This window comes from Etheostoma spectabile, chromosome 20 (assembly GCF_008692095.1).
Source record: "Etheostoma spectabile isolate EspeVRDwgs_2016 chromosome 20, UIUC_Espe_1.0, whole genome shotgun sequence".
NCBI classification, from domain to species: domain Eukaryota; kingdom Metazoa; phylum Chordata; class Actinopteri; order Perciformes; family Percidae; genus Etheostoma; species Etheostoma spectabile.
The window spans coordinates 10,595,037-10,613,638 of record NC_045752.1 but is presented as its reverse complement, the minus strand read 5'-3'; the positions used below and the strand labels follow the sequence as shown (position 1 = coordinate 10,613,638).

Sequence of the window (18,602 nt, the reverse complement as noted above, 5' to 3'; positions counted from 1 at the left end):
TATATATATATATATATATATATATATATATATATATATATATATATATTTATAGAAACAGCTCTCTGACCATGTATCACCTCTTGTTGTCTGTTTGTATCAAGGCTCTTCGCAATATCTCAACAGGGTGTTGGCAGCTCTGGATCTATTCACAGACCTTGTTATCAAGGCTATTTCTAAACTGCAGCAAATAAGAGATGACTCGGAGTGTAAAATATGGACAACAAGCTACCTATTAAAGACAGCAAAAATGGTTCTAAGTAGAGCTGAAAAAATGGTCAATTTATTGATTTTTGAATAAATTGTCATATTATGAATTCATTATTAGTAATAAGTCATTTCGATTTTATTTTGTAAGAAAGCCAATTCAAATTTCCAGCTTCTCAAATTTAAAATGTTTCTCGATAGTAAACCAAATATCTTTTGATTTGGCACTGTTGGTCGGACAAACCAAGACATTTTAAGACATCACCATGAAACCAAGAAATAATCAGCCTAATAATCAAAAATGAAATAATCAGTTGCAACCCTTATTCTAATGTCTCTCCCTTTGCATAACTTAGACTATTCAACTGCACTGGGTATTATAGAAAGTGGGACAATAAGAAAATGGCATAACACCATTACGAAAGCTGTTTTATAATATAATTTCAAAACAAATGTTAATTGACCATGGCTTTCCTATATTATTGGGTGGTTGGGTGTGAGTCTGTACCATCCAGAGCACAACATTGATGGCGAGGACCGTGGGCACCCCTCCAAACGGCAAACCCTGGAGGACGCTACTGCGGGAGTGCGAGCGGTAGCATCTTTCAGCAGTGTTGTTTTCTTCCCCAAAAGAGTCCAGGTAGCTCAAAACATCCAGCTCCACAGCTCTCCCCTCCACAGGGGGCGCTCTTGTCACAAACAGCTCAGAGTGCGCCATCAGCACAGGACCATACCTGAAGGAAAAACAGAGAAATTAGGAAAGAGACCATTAGCCAAGTTTGGTCAACTGTTGGACTTACGTATGTCTCTTGGGCTTTTTGGTGTGAATCTGACTGAGAATTTATGGTAGCAATGTCCTAAAGCATACCCTGCTTTATCATCTATTTTACTCTAAAAAAATACCATAGACATGCTGTGTTGAAAAAGACTAGCGATTGAGACCATAAAAAAGTAGGAAAAATGTTTACTGAGGTATAAATTAAGTAAGAACTAAGTTAACTTCCTCACAGACTTTTTTACAATCTGACTTCTTTTCGCGACCAGTGAAGTCGCCCCGTGCTGGAATGGAAGTGTAAGGCACTTTTACATTGGGTTCACTTTTCAGGCCCGGAGGTTGCCGGTTGTCTAAATGCTAGCATTTAGTAGTTTATATAACCTACTGTTTAGCATTAAGCTAAAAACACTAGCTATTTCTACAGTAACAGAAGAAGAAGAAAGTCGTCAAACTGAAAAATGTGGGTTGTTTAACAACATTAGCTAAGGTTTGCCACTATAAGCAACTGGTCATACCAAGTCAAGGAAGGTTGTAGCAGAAAATTGCCCTGAAGGTATTGAATTGATAAAAGGTGTGTTTTACTGCTGAATTAATATAACTTTCCATTTCATAAGAGGACAAATGTGTTATTATTGTCTCAAAAGTTGCATAGCCTTGCATTAAAACAGAAGTTTTAAGTCTTAATCTTATTTGTTGCCATAGCGTCCATCTTTTCAATACCTAATTACCCTATACAAACCTCTTTACGGTTTATTTACATATAATTATGATATTTGTGGATTTGAAGACAGTGGCTGGTAATACGCATGAAGTGTCTGAGAAGTGCCACTCACTCTAAGTGCAGTTATCATAGCAGTTAAATGACCATCACAGTCCATTAGCAGCTATTGATCTGTGTCTTTTTCTTTATCTGACAAATGGACTTGGAGACATTGCATGGACAGACAAACTGATTGGATGACAGGCCCAATATGAAAAACCATAATATGTGACAGGAAGATGCTAACAGTCCATTTACCACTTAGACAAGAGCATATTTATTTTGTAAAATGTCAGAACAAGGGGAAAAGCTTTAACTGCAATTTTGAACAGCTTGTTGAAAATTGGCAGTTTCTGTGCACTTCTCTCTCAATCTATAGAAGCATGTGCAAGATATGTTCATTCACAATGCCATGACCACAGAATGGAGCCCTCGCCACACTTTAGATCAATACAGTCCTGTCTCCCAGCTGCTTAGTGTGTGTGTACACTCCTCACTGAATAAACACTCTGAGGAAATGGAGCAGCAACAGAGTACTGACAAAGCTTTGCATCAATACTGCAATTCCACCTGAGTGAAAGACATCAATCATGAGAAAAAAACAAGATCCCACAATATATTGAGAGATGTTGTTACTGTGACAGTAACACAGTGTAGTAAACATGCTGTGTGCTCCGCAGCAGTAAATGGGAGCCAAAACTGCATCACAACGCTCTGCTGTCCAACTCTCCCAAGAGCTGTGGGGTAACACAAGATTGAAGTGAAAAAAGAGAGAGGAACCTAAAGGCCTCCAAACTGGCACACTGAACCCAACCTTGGTGTGATTTATCACTGCGCCAATGATGTCACTCCCTGAGAAGCTACCATCACAGTTTTGTGAAGAATTTACCAAGCAACGCTTGGTGTTCAACAGAAACAACAGCAGGATGTCCAGTGTTGGAGGGCGAGCTGATCAATGACAGTGATGCTGGACTACTGTACATCACACTCTCAAGAGGTCTGGAGATACACCAGAAGTATAAAAATACAACCTTAGTAGCTCTTTCTGCACCAGTGTAGTCTCTTTTTTACCTCGTGTTACATATACTATGTACATGTAACATACATAGTATATGTTTATATGTTCATATGTTTATGGCTTACAGTCAATATTCAGATGCTGTCGGATACGCAGCATCTGAGCTTCCCTTTGGAGACAACTGGGGAGGAGATCCACTGAGGATGGATCACAAACCAAAATCGATAACGTACACACACGCAGGCTGAAGAGTTTGTTTCTACAAAAGCCGATCTACCATACGTCACACATTTTCTCTCTAGCAATACATACATAAGCCATCAATATGCACAACAGGATTATTTTAAAACTAAAAATGGATTAAAAACCACATAGGTTTACAGCACAAAGACAGACCATTCAGTTCTTTGAGAAAAATAAAATAAAACATCAGCGTTTAATTTACAGAATTCTTTATATTTTACATATATTGGATGATAAGGTTTTGTTTCAGAATTTGTCATTTTGTAAACCAATTTTCAAACAACAACAACCAGGAGATTCTGAAGTCATGTTATCAATAAAACAATAACTCAAGAAAAGGATCCGGACTGAGCCTCAGTAGTATTTAGATAAAAGGCATTGCTTGTGATAACACTATGATGATACTGTTTGGACTATTTGCCTGTTTATTCATTAATTTTAGGATCATGTTGAAAAAGCCTAAAATGGAAAGCTGTAGTAAAAGAAAGTCAACTGTTCTGTGCCAATTTTGATATTCCTGTGATGAGCTAATAGTAGCAAACAAATCAAAAAGTGACTGTGTGAATTGTGACACAGCAACAGGAGCTAAATCAAACGGAAATGATGCCTTTCTATGGAAGAAAACACAACTAGCTAGCAGTAAACCGAAGCGCTAACTAAATGTGACATGCAGAAGCTTAAACAGACCTTAATCGGCTCATTATGCTGCTTTTTCTTCCTGCATCAGACGAATTATTCCCTTTGAATACTGCTGGCTGCTGATGCTAACGGTAAAACTCTTCCTCTCCACCGCCAGAACAGAGCAGGATGCTGAAGGATACAGGTTTCACACAACATTTCACACAACATTTAGACAAACGTCACAACATGACTCAGCAGTTTAGCCACAGGACTCCATGGATATTCTTTCTACCTCACCCCTAAACATGCTCATAGTTATCCCATGGTATCTATTTCATCTCCAGCTTAGTGAACTCTGCAAATCTGAAGTCTAATCCTTTCCCTCTGCTCATTTCTCTCCTTCTCATCCCTGACTCAGGCTTCCAAGCCAATGCAGTAGATTACAAACTGATGTTTGGCTTTGGTAGCAGTGTTGTGCCTCCCCCCTGGCAGCATGAGTAAAATCCCTCCTCTGTGCTCAGTTAGACTATTATGATCGCAGATGCTGAAGTCAGTACAAGAGCTGTGAGGCGGTGATGATATATACACCTGAGTTTGACTCAGAGAAGCAAAAATAATAAAAAAGCATGGGCAAGCGGTAAAGAAGAAAAAGCCAGCTCAGGTCAGTTAATCAGCTCATTGCACCAATCTGTGTGTGTGTGTGTGTGTGTGTGTGTGTGTGTGTGCTACAGCTATGCTATTCGTTCTACGAGGCTGTACCTATTTGAGCTAATGCTACCATGACCTCCTGCTCACAATGACAATAAAAATTGCTGATGTAGCAGCAGGTAAAATGTTAACTATGGTCAGCTAAGCATGCTAACATATGCCAATTAGCAATAAACATAAAGTGCAGCTGAGGCTGATAGGAATGTCATTAGTTCTGTATTTGGCCACATCCAATTTTGACCTGATGGTGGCACTACATGCAACGTCAGAGTATCACCAAAGTTATAAAAATTAAGACATGAATGTTAATTCAATTAAAATTGAGTTATTTCAATCTATAGACAAAAGAAGTGGACTGACTGATACTATGCATCATGGTTTAAAACACTGGGGAGATAGAGAGGGATGGTGGGCAACAAAGTTCCATGCGAAGATTTAAACCAAGCGCATCGGCAGTCACTTTAACCATCATTTAAATCCCTTTACTAGATCCCTCAATAAGTGCTTTTTCATGCTGAAATGAAACGCTGAATCTACAGTAGGTTATCTTATAAAAAGCCATGACAGTAAACATCTTTACATCTAAACATGTTCCCAGAAGCACCAAAACCTAATTAACATCATAAACCATTTGGTGGACAGCGTTTTCTCTGCCGTCGTCAAATCCTTCCATTGGATCTAGATTCATTACCTGCCTGAGGGAATGAAAGAGAGACTGCTTGAAAAAGATTCATTTTTTTCAGATGAACCATAAATAAAATGTGAACTTGCGATGACTTCCAAACCTGTGCATCGTATCAACTGTCAGCCACTGTGAGATAAAAGACCACCCCAAGGACACCTTGCAATCACCATAAATAAAATAGTAATTTTTTCAGAGCTGTTGTTCTCTTCCTGACTGCACTGACTGCATTTTTTTCCCCTTCCACGATACCTGCATGGAAGGGAGTGGTTTGACATTTCCCCTGTCAAAAGCTTGATCTCAAAGTCCCAGAGCTGGTAGAATATTCATGAGTGATTTTCAGCTCGGCATGTTAATCTAAAACTGAGCCCCTTATTATGGGAACCATGGTGTTTAAATAAAATGTATTCTGTTAAAACAATCCTTCTCTGATAACTGTTAACAAGCCAATACAACATAAAACATGACATGAGATGACTGACCTCTAATTTGCAGTATGAAAGGCAAACAGCTCTCTCTTTCTTTCTTTCTTTCTCTCTTTAGGTTGCCAGGTGTTCCATTATATACACTGGCTAGTTACTAACTTTGTCTGTCTGAAGTTTAGAGCTGGGCAGGTATTTCAGAGTTTTCCCATCAACACACCAAAGAGCACCTTTGGTGGAGTTTTGACTATTCTTTCTTTCATGTCACAGGTGAGCCCTCCAATAATCTACATGGACCGGAGGCTGCTTGATGGTTTAATGATGTCATATCAAACCAGAGTTGACGGTGCATTTGCAAAATCACATGTAGGGTGTAATGAGACCTCTCCAGTGTTTCAATGCGCTCATTCACTTACATTCACTACATGGCAAGCAGGGATGCCTGGACATTACTCCTGTATGTGATCTCATTCTAAAGCCCTGAGCACATACATGCTGCATAAACAGCCTCCACTCTTCTGGGAAGGCTTTCCACAAGATATTGGAACCTTGATTCAAGGATTTACAAAAACATCAGTGAGATAAAGTTAGCCTGTGATATTGGGCTGCAAGGCCTGGCTCCAATTCATCCCAAAAGAGGGTCAGACTGGATTTTCTTTATTTATGGACCTGGCTTTGTGCACTGGAGCATTGTCACATTGAAACAGGAAATGGCCTTTCTCAAACTTTGAAGCAAAATGGATGCACACTATTGTCTAAAATAGCATTCTATGCTGTAGCATCAAGATTTCTTTTCCCTGAATTAGAACTGATTGGCCAAAACCATGAAAATAAGCCCCAGAAGCGGCCACATACTTAAGACCATATATTGTATCTTCTTGTTTGTTGGGATATTTTAATGGGGATGCCATGTGTAAGTGCATCTTATTTTCAACTCTACAGGAGCTACAGGCGTCTGCTGTAATAGTCTTGGTTGGAGGATGGTGTTGGGGTGAGTGGATGGGCAATCCTCATCAGATTCAGCCTGAGGGGGAGAGGGGTGGAGGTTTTAGCACAATCTGCTCACCATTGGTTCAGTGGAGGAGAGAGGAGGCTTCACTGTTTTCATACCTCACCCTCTCTCTATCACACAACACACAAACAAAGATCACTGAGGTGTGTCTGCTCAGAGCACACAGTTAATGCAGCATCCCCCCACCCAGCCTCGTTCTGAAGGCTGAATGAGCCATAGCATGACTGTGATGACTATTGCACACACAGGGCTGTGCTTAACAAACCAAACACCTGCATCCTGTCTGGCTTCACATGCTCAGTAGGGCCCCAGGAGACAGCTGTGTGCCTGTCCTGCTGCTGCTCTGTGGACTGGGCTGTTCCCCATAAGAACCCATCTAACATTAGTGATGGCTTCAGTTCAACATGTGTGTTGGATGAACTTGACTCAAAAGCACAGAACCTGCACAATCTGTTTTCTCTGCATACCTCCGAGCTTCTGGAAAATTCCACCCACAACCTCTTATACTGCTGGAGCTGATCCTAAAGAGAGTCTCAGAGTCAAAATTACCTTCACTCCCACATCTACAAAGAAGTGCAACCAATGCTTATTAGAACAGATTCCTTTAGAGAAATCTCAACTCTCTGTAAGCATGTTAACCATATTTAAAAGGAACATGTAATCAGTCAAAATACAACATATCTCAACATACTGACATAATGTCAATCATGCATTTAATAAACAAACAGCCATATGGAAATAATTGTAGTTGTTATTCTTCTCAATGCAAAGCCTGTTTTGCCAGAGTATTAATTTTCAGGTCTCTGACAGCAAATTTTCACATTGTAATGACATTAATGGCAGGCAACTGATGTTAGGAAGGTAGTAAATTGATCTAAAAATAAATGGTCTAAATGGTCAGCAATAATGTGAAGAAAGGCTGAAACTATCATTTTAATTAACGATGAATCTGACAAATATTCTTTTGAATTTTTCCCAGAGCTCATGTTGACATGTTTGAACATCTTGTATTGCCTGACCAACAGCAAAATTCGGAGATACCCGGAACAATCGATTATCAAAACAATTGTTGTTCCTGTCATAAGACTAATCAATTAACTAATTGATTTAATGGGAAATATATGTCATTTGTAGAAAATCGATAATAAAAATACAAAAACCACTAGTGTGTTAATTTATAAATGACTGAACATCTAGATCGCTGCTAAAACAAAATCTGCTCATATCACACCATCTGACACCTGCAGGACATCTTTTGCTACAAAAAGAGCTCCTGCAGGGGCGCACGTTAGCTCACCTGGTTGAGCGTGCCTCTGTACAAAGGCTCAGGGTTTGCGGCAGAGGCAATGGGTTCGATTGCAACCTGCGGCCTTTTGCTGTATGTCCTTCCCCCTCTCCCACCCCTTTCTTGTCTTAAGCTGTCATGTCAATAAAGGCCTAAAAATGCCCCCAAAAAATAATCTTAAAAAAGAGGTCCTGCAGTTATCAGACAACTATTTACCTACATTGCATATACAACAGACAATATACAATGTGTGACAAGTGAGAGGATATCTGCAGTTGCTGGTGAGCTATCTGTATGTGAGACAACAGTTACAATGCTGCATGCGTAAGTACCCACTGTGATGGTGGACCACAGTGGAATAGTAAGAAAGTTTACAGGCGGAATCTCAAATAGCAGGGAGCCTACTCTCCACAGCAGCCATAAAAAAAGCAAAGCCCAGCCTATGGTACACAACTGCTGTGGTTGGATAGCAGGCAAAATACAAATGGAAGTTTCACAAAATAGTCAGCCACTGTTTTGTTCTAATATTCTTTGTGTTTGTGTTCGGTTAAGAGGCTTTTACCAAAGTGCTTCCTGACATTTTTGTTTCATACCCAGCATCCCTGTGACATGTAGCTGGGGAAATGAGTCACAGTAGTACATCTATGCCATCACCACGGCACCATCATTTTCATCACTACCAGAGAGGGCTGGGGAGAAAGTACACAGGAAGTTGTCTGTGTGGTGATACACAGTAGTGTACGAAATCTGTTAACAGTGTGGGTTGTTCTTCACAGATTCCAAGTCTGGGCTCAAGTATCTCATTCATTACTGTAATAAAAACAACACAACAATATACAGTATCCACCTGTAGTACTAGGCTTTATATCACTATAAGTATGGATATTGAAATGTAAAATTATGGATATCTTGATAGAAGATTTCATTACTTTGGCCAACAACTGTGTTGAGATGTATATTAACACTGCTAACTCATAACTGGAACAAAAGATGGCCAGTGAAAAAGGACACCAAAATAAATATATAAGTAATAATTACTTGAATTAACCCTAGACATTTGATGCAAGATTGAGATTTAATGTAAAGTATGTTTTAACTAGGTCAATAAACAAGTCATGCTTTAAACCTCCTACTGGTTTGATTTTTAATTTTCCTGGAACTTAAACCTTTGTGTAGGGGACATTATTCATCTGCACAGTGTTTGGTTTGTCTTAAACTCTTAAACTCCTAACTCCATGGGAGGCAAAACAGTGTGTGATTCTGATGCGTTGCACTGTGTGGATAAAATACACAAAAGATCTTTGCGCACCCACTCCATTGTTTTTAAGGTTTGATCTTCCTGTGCAACAGGAGCTGTCCACCTGCTCAAGGTGCTGAAACAAAAAAACCTTAAAACAAACACACCAAATCAATGGACAGAGGCCTACGCATGATTCTCTTAAACGTGCCACTTTATCGTCCCTCTGATCAACAGCTGTTTATTCTGTAAAAGTACAAAAATCCATCTCCCAGTTCTTTTTTCGTTCTCAGTTTAGAGTCTCCTGATCTATTAATGTCTGTGTGACACTCAAAGATGACCAGCATGCAATTTCTCTCTATTCTTGGGAGACTTACTGTGCACCCTTCCTTTTGGGGTATCGGATCAAATTTTAAAGGGGCAGCGCACTGAAAATCTTTTGATTATCATACATAGTAGCTCAGTCCATAGGGAGTTGGGTTGGGAACCGGAGGGTCACTGGTTCAAGTTCCACGTTGGCCCAGACATAGGAGAGTGTGGATTGGTGGCTGGAGAGATGCCACTTCACCTCCTGGGCAAGCCAGTGCTGTTGAGCAAGGCACCGTACCCCCCCCCACCCGCTCAGGGCGCTGGTTCAGCTGGCAGCCTACACTTGACATCTCTCCATTAGTCATGTATAGATCCTGAGCATGTTGTGTGTAGTTCAGGACTGGTGTGTGTTACTAACAAAGTGTGGACAAGAGCGGAATGTAATTTCCCCATTGGGGATTAATAAACAGATTAAAATTAAAATTAAATTAATTAAATTAAATTAAATTTAAATTAAATTCAATAATAAGTAACTATTGCACACTATCAGCACTTCATTGACGTCATAAACCTTAGCCACAGACTGAGACAATCAAAAAGGAGTTGAACATAAAACTAGTCAATTTCGCTTTTAATAAAACACATAGATTTAATGGTATACAAAGGTTAACCTGCACAACCAGATACACATTAGATAATAAATCATCAAACATCACCACATGTTTGATTTAAAGGTTGTGGTCAAACGTTGGAGTTCGTGGTCATCTTGAACATGTCAGCTCCAATAACTTCCAATGGTTTCCACTTGTCAAAAGATGCTAACTTTTTAAAGTGACATTTTGAACCTGCAGTAATTGATGACTCCAAAGAGTAAGTTTAAAGCCATGACACACTTGTTGTAATAAAGGAATTTCCCTAAAATCCTTCTTGAAATGTTTTTAGAAATCACACCTTCTCTTTTTATGAAAAATTTAAAAACAAATGGGAGCCTGGAAACATGACAGAGGTCCCCTCGGATGAATAAACAACACTAATTGCCATGATCACTATCATTTATCCTCAGAAATGATGATTTGGGTGTATACTAACCTCTGCTTATTATCAATGTAATAGGATTCTCTGCATCCTCATTAAAATCCATACAAGTTACACAATATCACTTTGCATTACAAATAAGACCTTTCTCCACGTGAACATCTTTTTTTCATACTCAGTCTCACTATGTGGCATGACTTCTTCAGCATGCTGCATTGCAAATGCTATGCACTAGTGGCCCACTAAAATGTCAAAAAAATAAATCTGGCCATTTCCCCTTTTATCACTGTCAGGTGCAAATGGCAGGAGTTGTAAATAACATATGGAAGTTGCCTTGACTTTAAACATTACTAGACTACAAATACAAGATTCAACTAAAACTGATTTGTGCATATTCAAAAACATTATTATGAATACTGTAAAGGGAAAAAGTACTCAGTAGGCTATATAAACAACTATGAGCTCAGTTTACCTCAGGAATATCTTATATCGGAAACGCTATAAAACAACAGGGCCAGTGAAAACCTGCTGAACATGGAGCATAATTTCAACAGGTCAAACTACTTGCTCTCTTGACCAGTAAAGGCTTTGTGTCTGTTTAAATCCAACAGAACAACAAAAACCACAACAACAACAACAACAACAACATGCTACAACAGAGAGAAGGTAGCATGGCCACAACATGGCTGGAACCCTAAAGATCCCTGATGTATTATTATTATTATTATTATACCAATGGGAATCCGAATTACAGTTAAGGGCTCATTAATGGTCTCCCGACCAATTTACTTCGTGAGGAACAATAGGTGTTGTAGTGAGAAGATCATTTTGCGTGTAGTAGTCTGACACGTTGCCAGAAACATCCTCATCGTACCATGATGCAAGGACCTCGTCAACGACTAGATTCCACTTAATTCTAAAATCCGGTTTTTATGATTAAAAGAAAATGTGCCTCTCTCTGCTATCATTCACATTTCGGCAAATATGTGTTAACCCGTTTACTGCAGTACTCACAACAGTCTGCACACCCACCTTCCTGCAGTTCTGTCACTTAATGAAAACGATTACGCCATAAATAGCGCCATGAACCTCCCCAGTTCGCGTTAAGATCACCACACGGATACATGACTTCTAAAATAATTCACATCGCTCACCTCAGAAAGCTTCCTGATCGCTGTCGTCTGGTGATGATGGGGGGGCTGCTGTGTTTTTTCTCCAACACCAAGAAACAAGAGAAACTCCCACCTACTCAGGGGCCGTCTGACAATAAAACACCTGCCTTGAGGGCGCTAAGGGATCGTCAAGTAATGCTTTAACTCTGATGTCTTGCTTTCGTCTGTAATTTTAGGAATAGGGCCTACATGTAGGCTATTATTAGGCGATTATAATTATTATTTTGCGGATGAAATGATTATTATTATTTTTTAAACCTAACCTCGGCCTAGGCCGGCAGAATGGTTGAGTCGATGTGGATTTGCTCCGCCTGTAACAGCAAAATATAATAAATCAATATCACTAATCCGACAGCACTCAGACTAATAGGTTAAACATAATTGAGGATGCATTGCCACCTACTGGAAAATTGTCTTTCATGCATTGTCCCAAACGTCTACTGTTAGTGCTTCTTCTTCTCTGTACTATTGTTTTTACAATAGCCCATGTAAATTAGGTGAAATGAGCCGACTCCAAAAGTATTCTACGCTACTTACACATGAATGCATGGTTAATATTAACACAATGACTAAAAATATAACATTATAAATTAATAAGCCTTCATTTATATTAAGTATTTTTAATATTCATTTATATTATATATGTATATACAGTATATACCTATATATACTAGATATGTACATATTTATACAGTATATATATACATATACAGTATGAATATTTTGCTAGTAATAGCTTTTTACCTAAGTGACACTTTGGCCTGTAATAAAGTATTTTAAAAGTGTGTTATTATTGCTATTTTGCTTGAGTATATGATCTGAATACCTCCTCCACTGCCAACAATCAAATTACAGTAATGTAGCTACAAAATAAGAGCTCTACACATACACTGAGTGGTCAATAAAAGGTGAAGAAGTATTTTACCAAAAAAAACAACAGAAAAAGAGAAACGTTTTTTCTTGAATTAATGTATATGTAAATCAAGTCAAGTCAAGTTTATTTCATCCATAAAAATGGAAATTACATTTGTCATACCTACCGTAATACCCATAAAAACTAGAGCGTACATACAATACAATAAATATACTATACAGTGCACTACTATACATAAACACAATAAAGTAAAAACGTGTACGTTTAAAGTGCTTGTTTGTGCTGTCTAATAGTCTGAGGTAGGAAAGAGAGAACATAAAAATATTTAAGAGTAACTCATCCTTCGTTAGATCTGTTAATAGGCTAATATGAGTATACATGGATGTGGTCTGATTAAACTATCCAACCAATTAAAAGGCAGGCAAACGAAATGGACGCATCCAGACCAACAGGCGGCGCTAGACAAAGGAGCAGACACCTCAATAATAAGAAAACACACCTTCTCTGCGTTTGAATGTGCCGAGGCTCCGCGGTGCTGAAAGGACAGCTCCTTCGCTCTCCAACATTTGCAGGTAGGCGGCCTGGATACCAGGAGGATAATTGTTTTTATTGCGTCGTCATGGGAATTAAATGATTGACGACGTCACTGGCACCGGGCTGATCTGTTTCCTACAGAAAGCAGAAAACACGAAGGAGAGGACATTGCGATAGTCCTTGATTGGTGATGTGCTTTCTGTCATCTAGGGCATTCATCGGCCTACAGGAGAGCTTTTTCCTATTTCATTTGAGCATAAAGACCGAGTTTTAGGTTAAGTCTGTTAGAGCTCATTCCTTCCTCCTTTTCGGGCTTTGACTATCTGTAATGTGCACATCTGTTAGTGCTTGATAGGTAAGGAGATCACAGTGAAAAGGACGAGATATTCTTGGTATTCTCAATGGCCCCTTAGAGTCCCCAGACCCTACTTTGCAGAGAAATTAGTTTTTCTTAGCAGCTGACTTACATTCTTTTTACATTAAATGAGCAGCCCGATCACACATTTTTTATGCTCTATCTGGCCCAATAGGAGGTGTGTTACTTTCACCAAGATGCTTCATGTAAATAGTCCTCTGTAATCTGCTTATATCCATCAGAACTGTTAGTAATCTGTAAGGGCCATATTAAGAAAAGAAAATACACATTGTGATATAGTGCATAATGATATAAACATTTTGAAATTCTATGTTCTGAAATTTTCTTTTTTTTAATTCTATGATCAATAACTCTCAGTTAGGGATATTTAGTCTGTGGAGCAGATTTTTCTTTTTTTAAACCTAGACAAGACAATATATTTTGTTACCCTGTAATTTTTTTTTTTGATAGTAAGCCTTTGAAATTGAGATTTATTTTGTGTCAAACTGCTGCTACATGATCACTGTCGAAAAGTTTATGATAACATTCTGCTCACTGTGAGTCTTCATTCTCACACAGATATGTTCACCAGGATGTTAAAACTGAGGCTTCTCAATGCTGTAGCACCTGCCTACTTCTTCATGGCTACAGCAGTAACTTTCATTTTGCACTTCTGCTTCTTTATACCAACAATCTTCCCAAACAAGGATACATCACTGAGGGGATCTGCAACTCTTCACACAGTTGTTTTCCTTTTTTTGATGTTCAACGCACTGGGAAATTACATAATGACTATTAAATATCCCGCTGAGAGCACCAATGAGACTGTGGTTCCGGTGTGTTCAGCGCACTGCTCGGACAAAGTAGACGCACACTACCTCCTTAATGGTCGCCACTTCTGCAAACTGTGTAAGAAAGTTATCCTCAAGAGGGATCACCACTGCTTTTTCACTGGAAACTGCATTGGCAATAAAAACATGCGCTACTTCATCATGTTCTGCATCTACACATCATGCACTTGTTTGTACTCCTTGGTTCTTGGTGTGGCCTTTCTAACAGTGGAGTACTCCATCTCCTTTGAAAACCCACTTACCTTCCTGACTCTTCTCCCCCTCTCCACTGGTTACTTCTTCACCGGTGAGATGTTTAATAATTTCAATTAAAGATGATAATCCACAATACATGTTGACTTCCTGAGGAATTACCTTCTCAATTCTTCTCCACAGGAACAATCTCAGGGTTGCAGTTGTTCCTGGTGCTGATGCTCTATGTGTGGCTGGGCATCGGCCTGGTCTGTGCAGGCTTCTGTTGCCAGCAGGTGCTGCTGGTGGCCCGAGGACAGACCTGGTGTCAGATGCAGAGGGGGCAGCTTGTGGATAACCGCAGCCCCTGGAGAACCAACCTTAAGGATGTGTTTGGTACCCGGTGGATCCTCGGCCTTATCCTGCCTGTGCAGACAGCGGAGACATCCTCTGAAGACACAGATGCACATAAGCAGGACTGAGTGATAATCACATTTCATATCAATAGCTCCCAATAGGTCACACAAGCAGCACATGTTGTAAAAAAAAAAATGCTTTCTTGTGATCCATGTGGTGATTGATTTTAATTACTAAATGGATGAAAACAGTTAGCTTTTAGCACACATTCCTTTAAGGACAGGAGCCATATATCAATGTGAAACTTTTGAATATGTGCTTAGTGTAAGTTTATCTTTTAAGTAAGTAGCTTTTGACAATGCAATATTACGACTAATACGTTGGTCGTTTGGGACATCCGTCAGTTTTCATGGACTACCATTTGCTTGCATTAAAATATAAAGATGGCTTTGCAAACTGTAAGTGCATGCATTTACAGCTTTATATCATGCTATTGATTTGAATGCCTGCTTTGAGATTAATTATCAAGTGTGTTGTTCTTCCACACTTCGTGCAGGAGGCTACAATGTGACATTCAGGAAACTTATGGTAGCTTTCACGACAATAATTTACTCTGACGTTAAGGGCTAGCAGACAAGAAAACTTCAGTATGTGACTACAGCATAAACTGCCACCTTCGCACCATTGTTCTGACAATAAACTTACACTGATTTCTACTCAAATAAATGTGACTCAGACAGTACAGTGATATGCTCCTTTATAAGACTGGGTGGGTGGGAATCTGAAGATGATTGCCATATTATTATCCAGGGTATTATTCACAATGTGCCATAAACCCGTCTTAAACACTTACAGATGACCCCCAAAAATGTATTATGTATTCACTACACTGTTAACGATATGGCCGTCTGTATAATAATAGTCAGGACTTTTCACTGTTATGCTGCTGCTACAGCTACTGACATATTTAACATAATGTCCAAGATGTTTTTGATTTCAATCAATATACTTTTTAGAGCTATTTTGTCTATTCCTGTTATACCAATAAAAGTATTCAAATCACAAAAAGCAACCTTTTTTTTTTTTTTTTATTTCACACTGGGGTAGGAAAGTGAAATACACAATTGAGAGGAAATGGTCTTCAAAGAGAGTTTTATGACAGTTTATTATTAGTCAAAGTGACATTTGCCATAGAAATGACACAGAAATGACTTCACAAAACCAAGAAAAAAGCAATCTTTGAATAGTAATCTTAGTTATTTTTGTAACCCTAATTTGTCCCTTTCAAAACCAAGGCTACTTTGACAATTTCTTAGTTTTACAACTACTCATATTTAAAAAATATTTCAACAGTAGCATATTGTTAGTAAAATAAATAATACAACAGGTAACCTCGACTTTACATTTAAAAACAAACCGTTTATGAATTAACTTGTCTTCATGCTCTTTCTACATCAACTCTGGATCGCCTAGCCAGGGCATGATTTGTTTAGTTTAAAAGAACAATATTATTTAGTTGGAGACCTTTAAGTACATTTAACTTTCCTCCACATGAAGCTCACAATCTAAGCTGATCAAGCATAGATATAAAGTGCAAACATTAACATGTTCAAAAAGGCACAGGAATCCAGATAAACATTTATATTCACTTTGTTTTATCAAGACAGAAAACGCTCATTTAGGGATAAAAGTTGTAACATTTGTCAATAATCTTATAACTAAAGTGCAAGAGTGTATTATGAAACTATTTAGTTGACATGTCTTTTGCCATGAAGTTTCCATCCATACATAACGCTACGTTTAAGCAGCCCGTACAAACATGGCAGGAACATAAGCAAAGTCAAAAGGAAAAATATATATGGCTACAGCACTTCACTCGCTACAGTTTTAGCTTCCACAAATGCCTACGTGGTTCTTAAAAATATCTTTAGCAGTGAACTGGCAAACTCGTTATAATGTGCTTGGTTTGTTAATATTATACACACTGCTTTTGTCTTGGTCTGAAATAATAAATAATAATAGTGACACCAAGTAACATCCTTTGTAAAATTACAAACAAAAATAAAATGTTATGGTTAGCAAGTTATGGTTTTGCCATTCCTCTGAACTCTCACTGTGAGCTATCCAGCTGCTGTTTGAGAATACAAACTGTTAGCTCAACCAACTTAAAAACAAAGTAAATGAAAAATGGAAAGGGTGCTGTCCTACTGATTTAAGATCTCATTAAAGAGGAAACGCAGGCCACATGTATCCATGCTGGTTTTAAAAAAGTATGCTTATATTTTCTATACAGCAATCAGCCAGGACATGTATAAGGAATTAACCCCATGTGCACTCACATGTGCTGTATACATGCTTTTTATGCAATTAGGGGTTCAACATCGAGAAGTCATAGCCCTACTGCAAGTGATTCTTGCCATTTTGAAACGAGGCAAGAAAATGTATTATAGGCAAGGGTTTGAAATGTAAGCATGCTTCTGTCATGCTACAGCTCCCACTTGGTATTAATGTGCTTCAGCTTTATATTAGACCAGCAGTACTGAATGTTAAGGTGATTTGTACTGTCCTGATAAAAGCGTGAACGTATATAGTTTAATTTCTTTATAAATTATTGTTTGTTTACTTTAATTGCTAGATGCTATAATGACTATTTCACATGTAAAGATTTGAGATATACCTTTTTACATTCAATAAATTGTGTGTCCCCCTGATTGAGTACTGCTGGTCATGTCCATCAATATATCACATTATGACTCTCTTGGCTTTAGCTCCACATTGCTCCTTGTCTGTGTGCTGCAGAGAGAGCTGCAGTTTAGTCCAGAGCTGGGGGTCTCCACTGCTTAGAGCCTCTAGCAGCAGGGCTGTTTGCTGCTGAAGTTGCTGCAGTTGACCTTGGGTGCGCTTATTCTCCTTAATCAGCTGCTTCGTGCGCATGGTGATCCCCAGCAGGCCAGATTTATTGAGAATGTTGTAGGTATTGCTGAAACGTTTCAGTTTAATACTGTCTATTGAGATAGCGTCGTCCTGGTTGGCATCCATTCTGTTGCTGTCAATATGCGTCCTGAATTCATCTGTGTAGGGGAGCAAAGAGCTGCTCCCTGTCAGCGGAGAGAGAGACTTGTCACTGAGGTGCTCCTGACTCTCAACTGCCTGTAATTGATGGTTTGCTGCTTCAAAGTTGGAGATGGGGTTGATTGTAGTCTGCAGTGCTGGCTGCGGGCTGATGGAGCTGTAGTGCCGGTGGCCGTGGTGGTGCTTTTTCTTTCGCCGGTCATATCCTGATGTTGAGCTCACCCTCATCTTGGAGGATTCCACTTTCTTTGTGGGCACATCCGCTGGGTGTGGGGCAATTCTGGGATATGACTTGAGGATGGGCATGTAGCTTTTTGATTGTCGAATATTTTCAAAGCCAGTCTTTGGAGAGCTGCTGCTACCATTTGATACCATGGGTTGAAGAAGAACCACCTGTGACTGAGGCATTACTTCCAAGGGTGAAGGAAAGCCCCACTGTTTTTCTGCTGGAACCATTGGGGGTGGCTAGAGAAAAAAAAATTTTAATATCATGCCATAATATCTATTATACAGTACTTATCAATTACAAGGAGCATATGAACAAGCATTCAAAGAAGTGCAATATATATTATCTATTAAACACAACAGTCAAATTACAACGTACACCAAGACTTTACATTTGCACAGTCTTTGCCAAAGGTAATTTCACACTGAATTGACAATAAAGCCCTGGATTAGTGCTAGGCAGACTATTTTACCTGCTTTAACACAATGTTATTCATGATGATCATTGGAGACAGTCCAGCATATGAGCCTCCTATCAGAGCCACCTGTGGACCAGAAGGGTCCTGGCCGACAAGCGACCCGTTCCTTCCTGCATCTTCAGAGTCAGTCAGATCGACTGTACTGAGGTACTCAGAGCTGGCATCTGAGGAGGAGGAGGAGGAGAAGGAGGAGACAAG

At 39.1% G+C, this 18,602-nt stretch overlaps 3 protein-coding genes across 7 annotated transcripts in view; 1 reads left to right on the top strand and 2 right to left on the bottom strand.

The window, feature by feature from the left end:
* tmem63c (transmembrane protein 63C) overlaps positions 1-11,653 on the bottom strand; it is a 24,913-nt gene extending 13,260 nt beyond the window's left edge. Inside the window, exons 1-2 of one of the 2 annotated variants that reach the window (XM_032500474.1) lie at positions 11,469-11,653; positions 716-941 (exon numbers count right to left, since the gene is read on the bottom strand). In XM_032500474.1, the coding sequence (XP_032356365.1) occupies positions 716-925 (210 nt within the window). In that variant the 5' untranslated portion in view covers positions 926-941; positions 11,469-11,653. Of the gene's footprint in view, positions 1-715; positions 942-3,690; positions 4,128-11,468 lie in introns of those variants that run through there. The other variant, XM_032500473.1, reaches the window with a different exon arrangement.
* A 1,196-nt stretch (positions 11,654-12,849) lies between these two features.
* zdhhc22 (zDHHC palmitoyltransferase 22) lies at positions 12,850-15,849 on the top strand. Its single transcript, XM_032500471.1, has 3 exons — positions 12,850-12,932; positions 13,829-14,386; positions 14,476-15,849. The coding sequence occupies exons 1-3, from the start codon at positions 12,875-12,877 to the stop codon at positions 14,751-14,753; spliced, it is 894 nt and encodes a 297-aa protein (XP_032356362.1). The 5' UTR covers positions 12,850-12,874; the 3' UTR covers positions 14,754-15,849.
* Positions 15,766-18,602, bottom strand: part of cipca (CLOCK-interacting pacemaker a) — a 4,839-nt gene continuing 2,002 nt past the window's right edge. For all 4 annotated transcript variants that reach the window (XM_032500468.1, XM_032500467.1, XM_032500469.1 and 1 more), the window contains exons 3-4: positions 18,399-18,568; positions 15,766-18,165 (exon numbers count right to left, since the gene is read on the bottom strand). In XM_032500468.1, the coding sequence (XP_032356359.1) occupies positions 17,371-18,165; positions 18,399-18,568 (965 nt within the window). In that variant the 3' untranslated portion in view covers positions 15,766-17,370. The remainder of the gene's footprint in view (positions 18,166-18,398; positions 18,569-18,602) is intronic.

Bases quoted from the DNA above. Each gene is read 5' to 3' on its own strand.
- zdhhc22 (XM_032500471.1), top strand. From the start codon at position 12,875: ATGTGCCGAGGCTCCGCGGTGCTGAAAGGACAGCTCCTTCGCTCTCCA. The intron at 12,933-13,828 runs GTAGGCGGCCTG...ATTCTCACACAG, and splicing joins TCGCTCTCCAACATTTGCAG to ATATGTTCACCAGGATGTTA. The intron at 14,387-14,475 runs GTGAGATGTTTA...TCTTCTCCACAG, and splicing joins CACTGGTTACTTCTTCACCG to GAACAATCTCAGGGTTGCAG.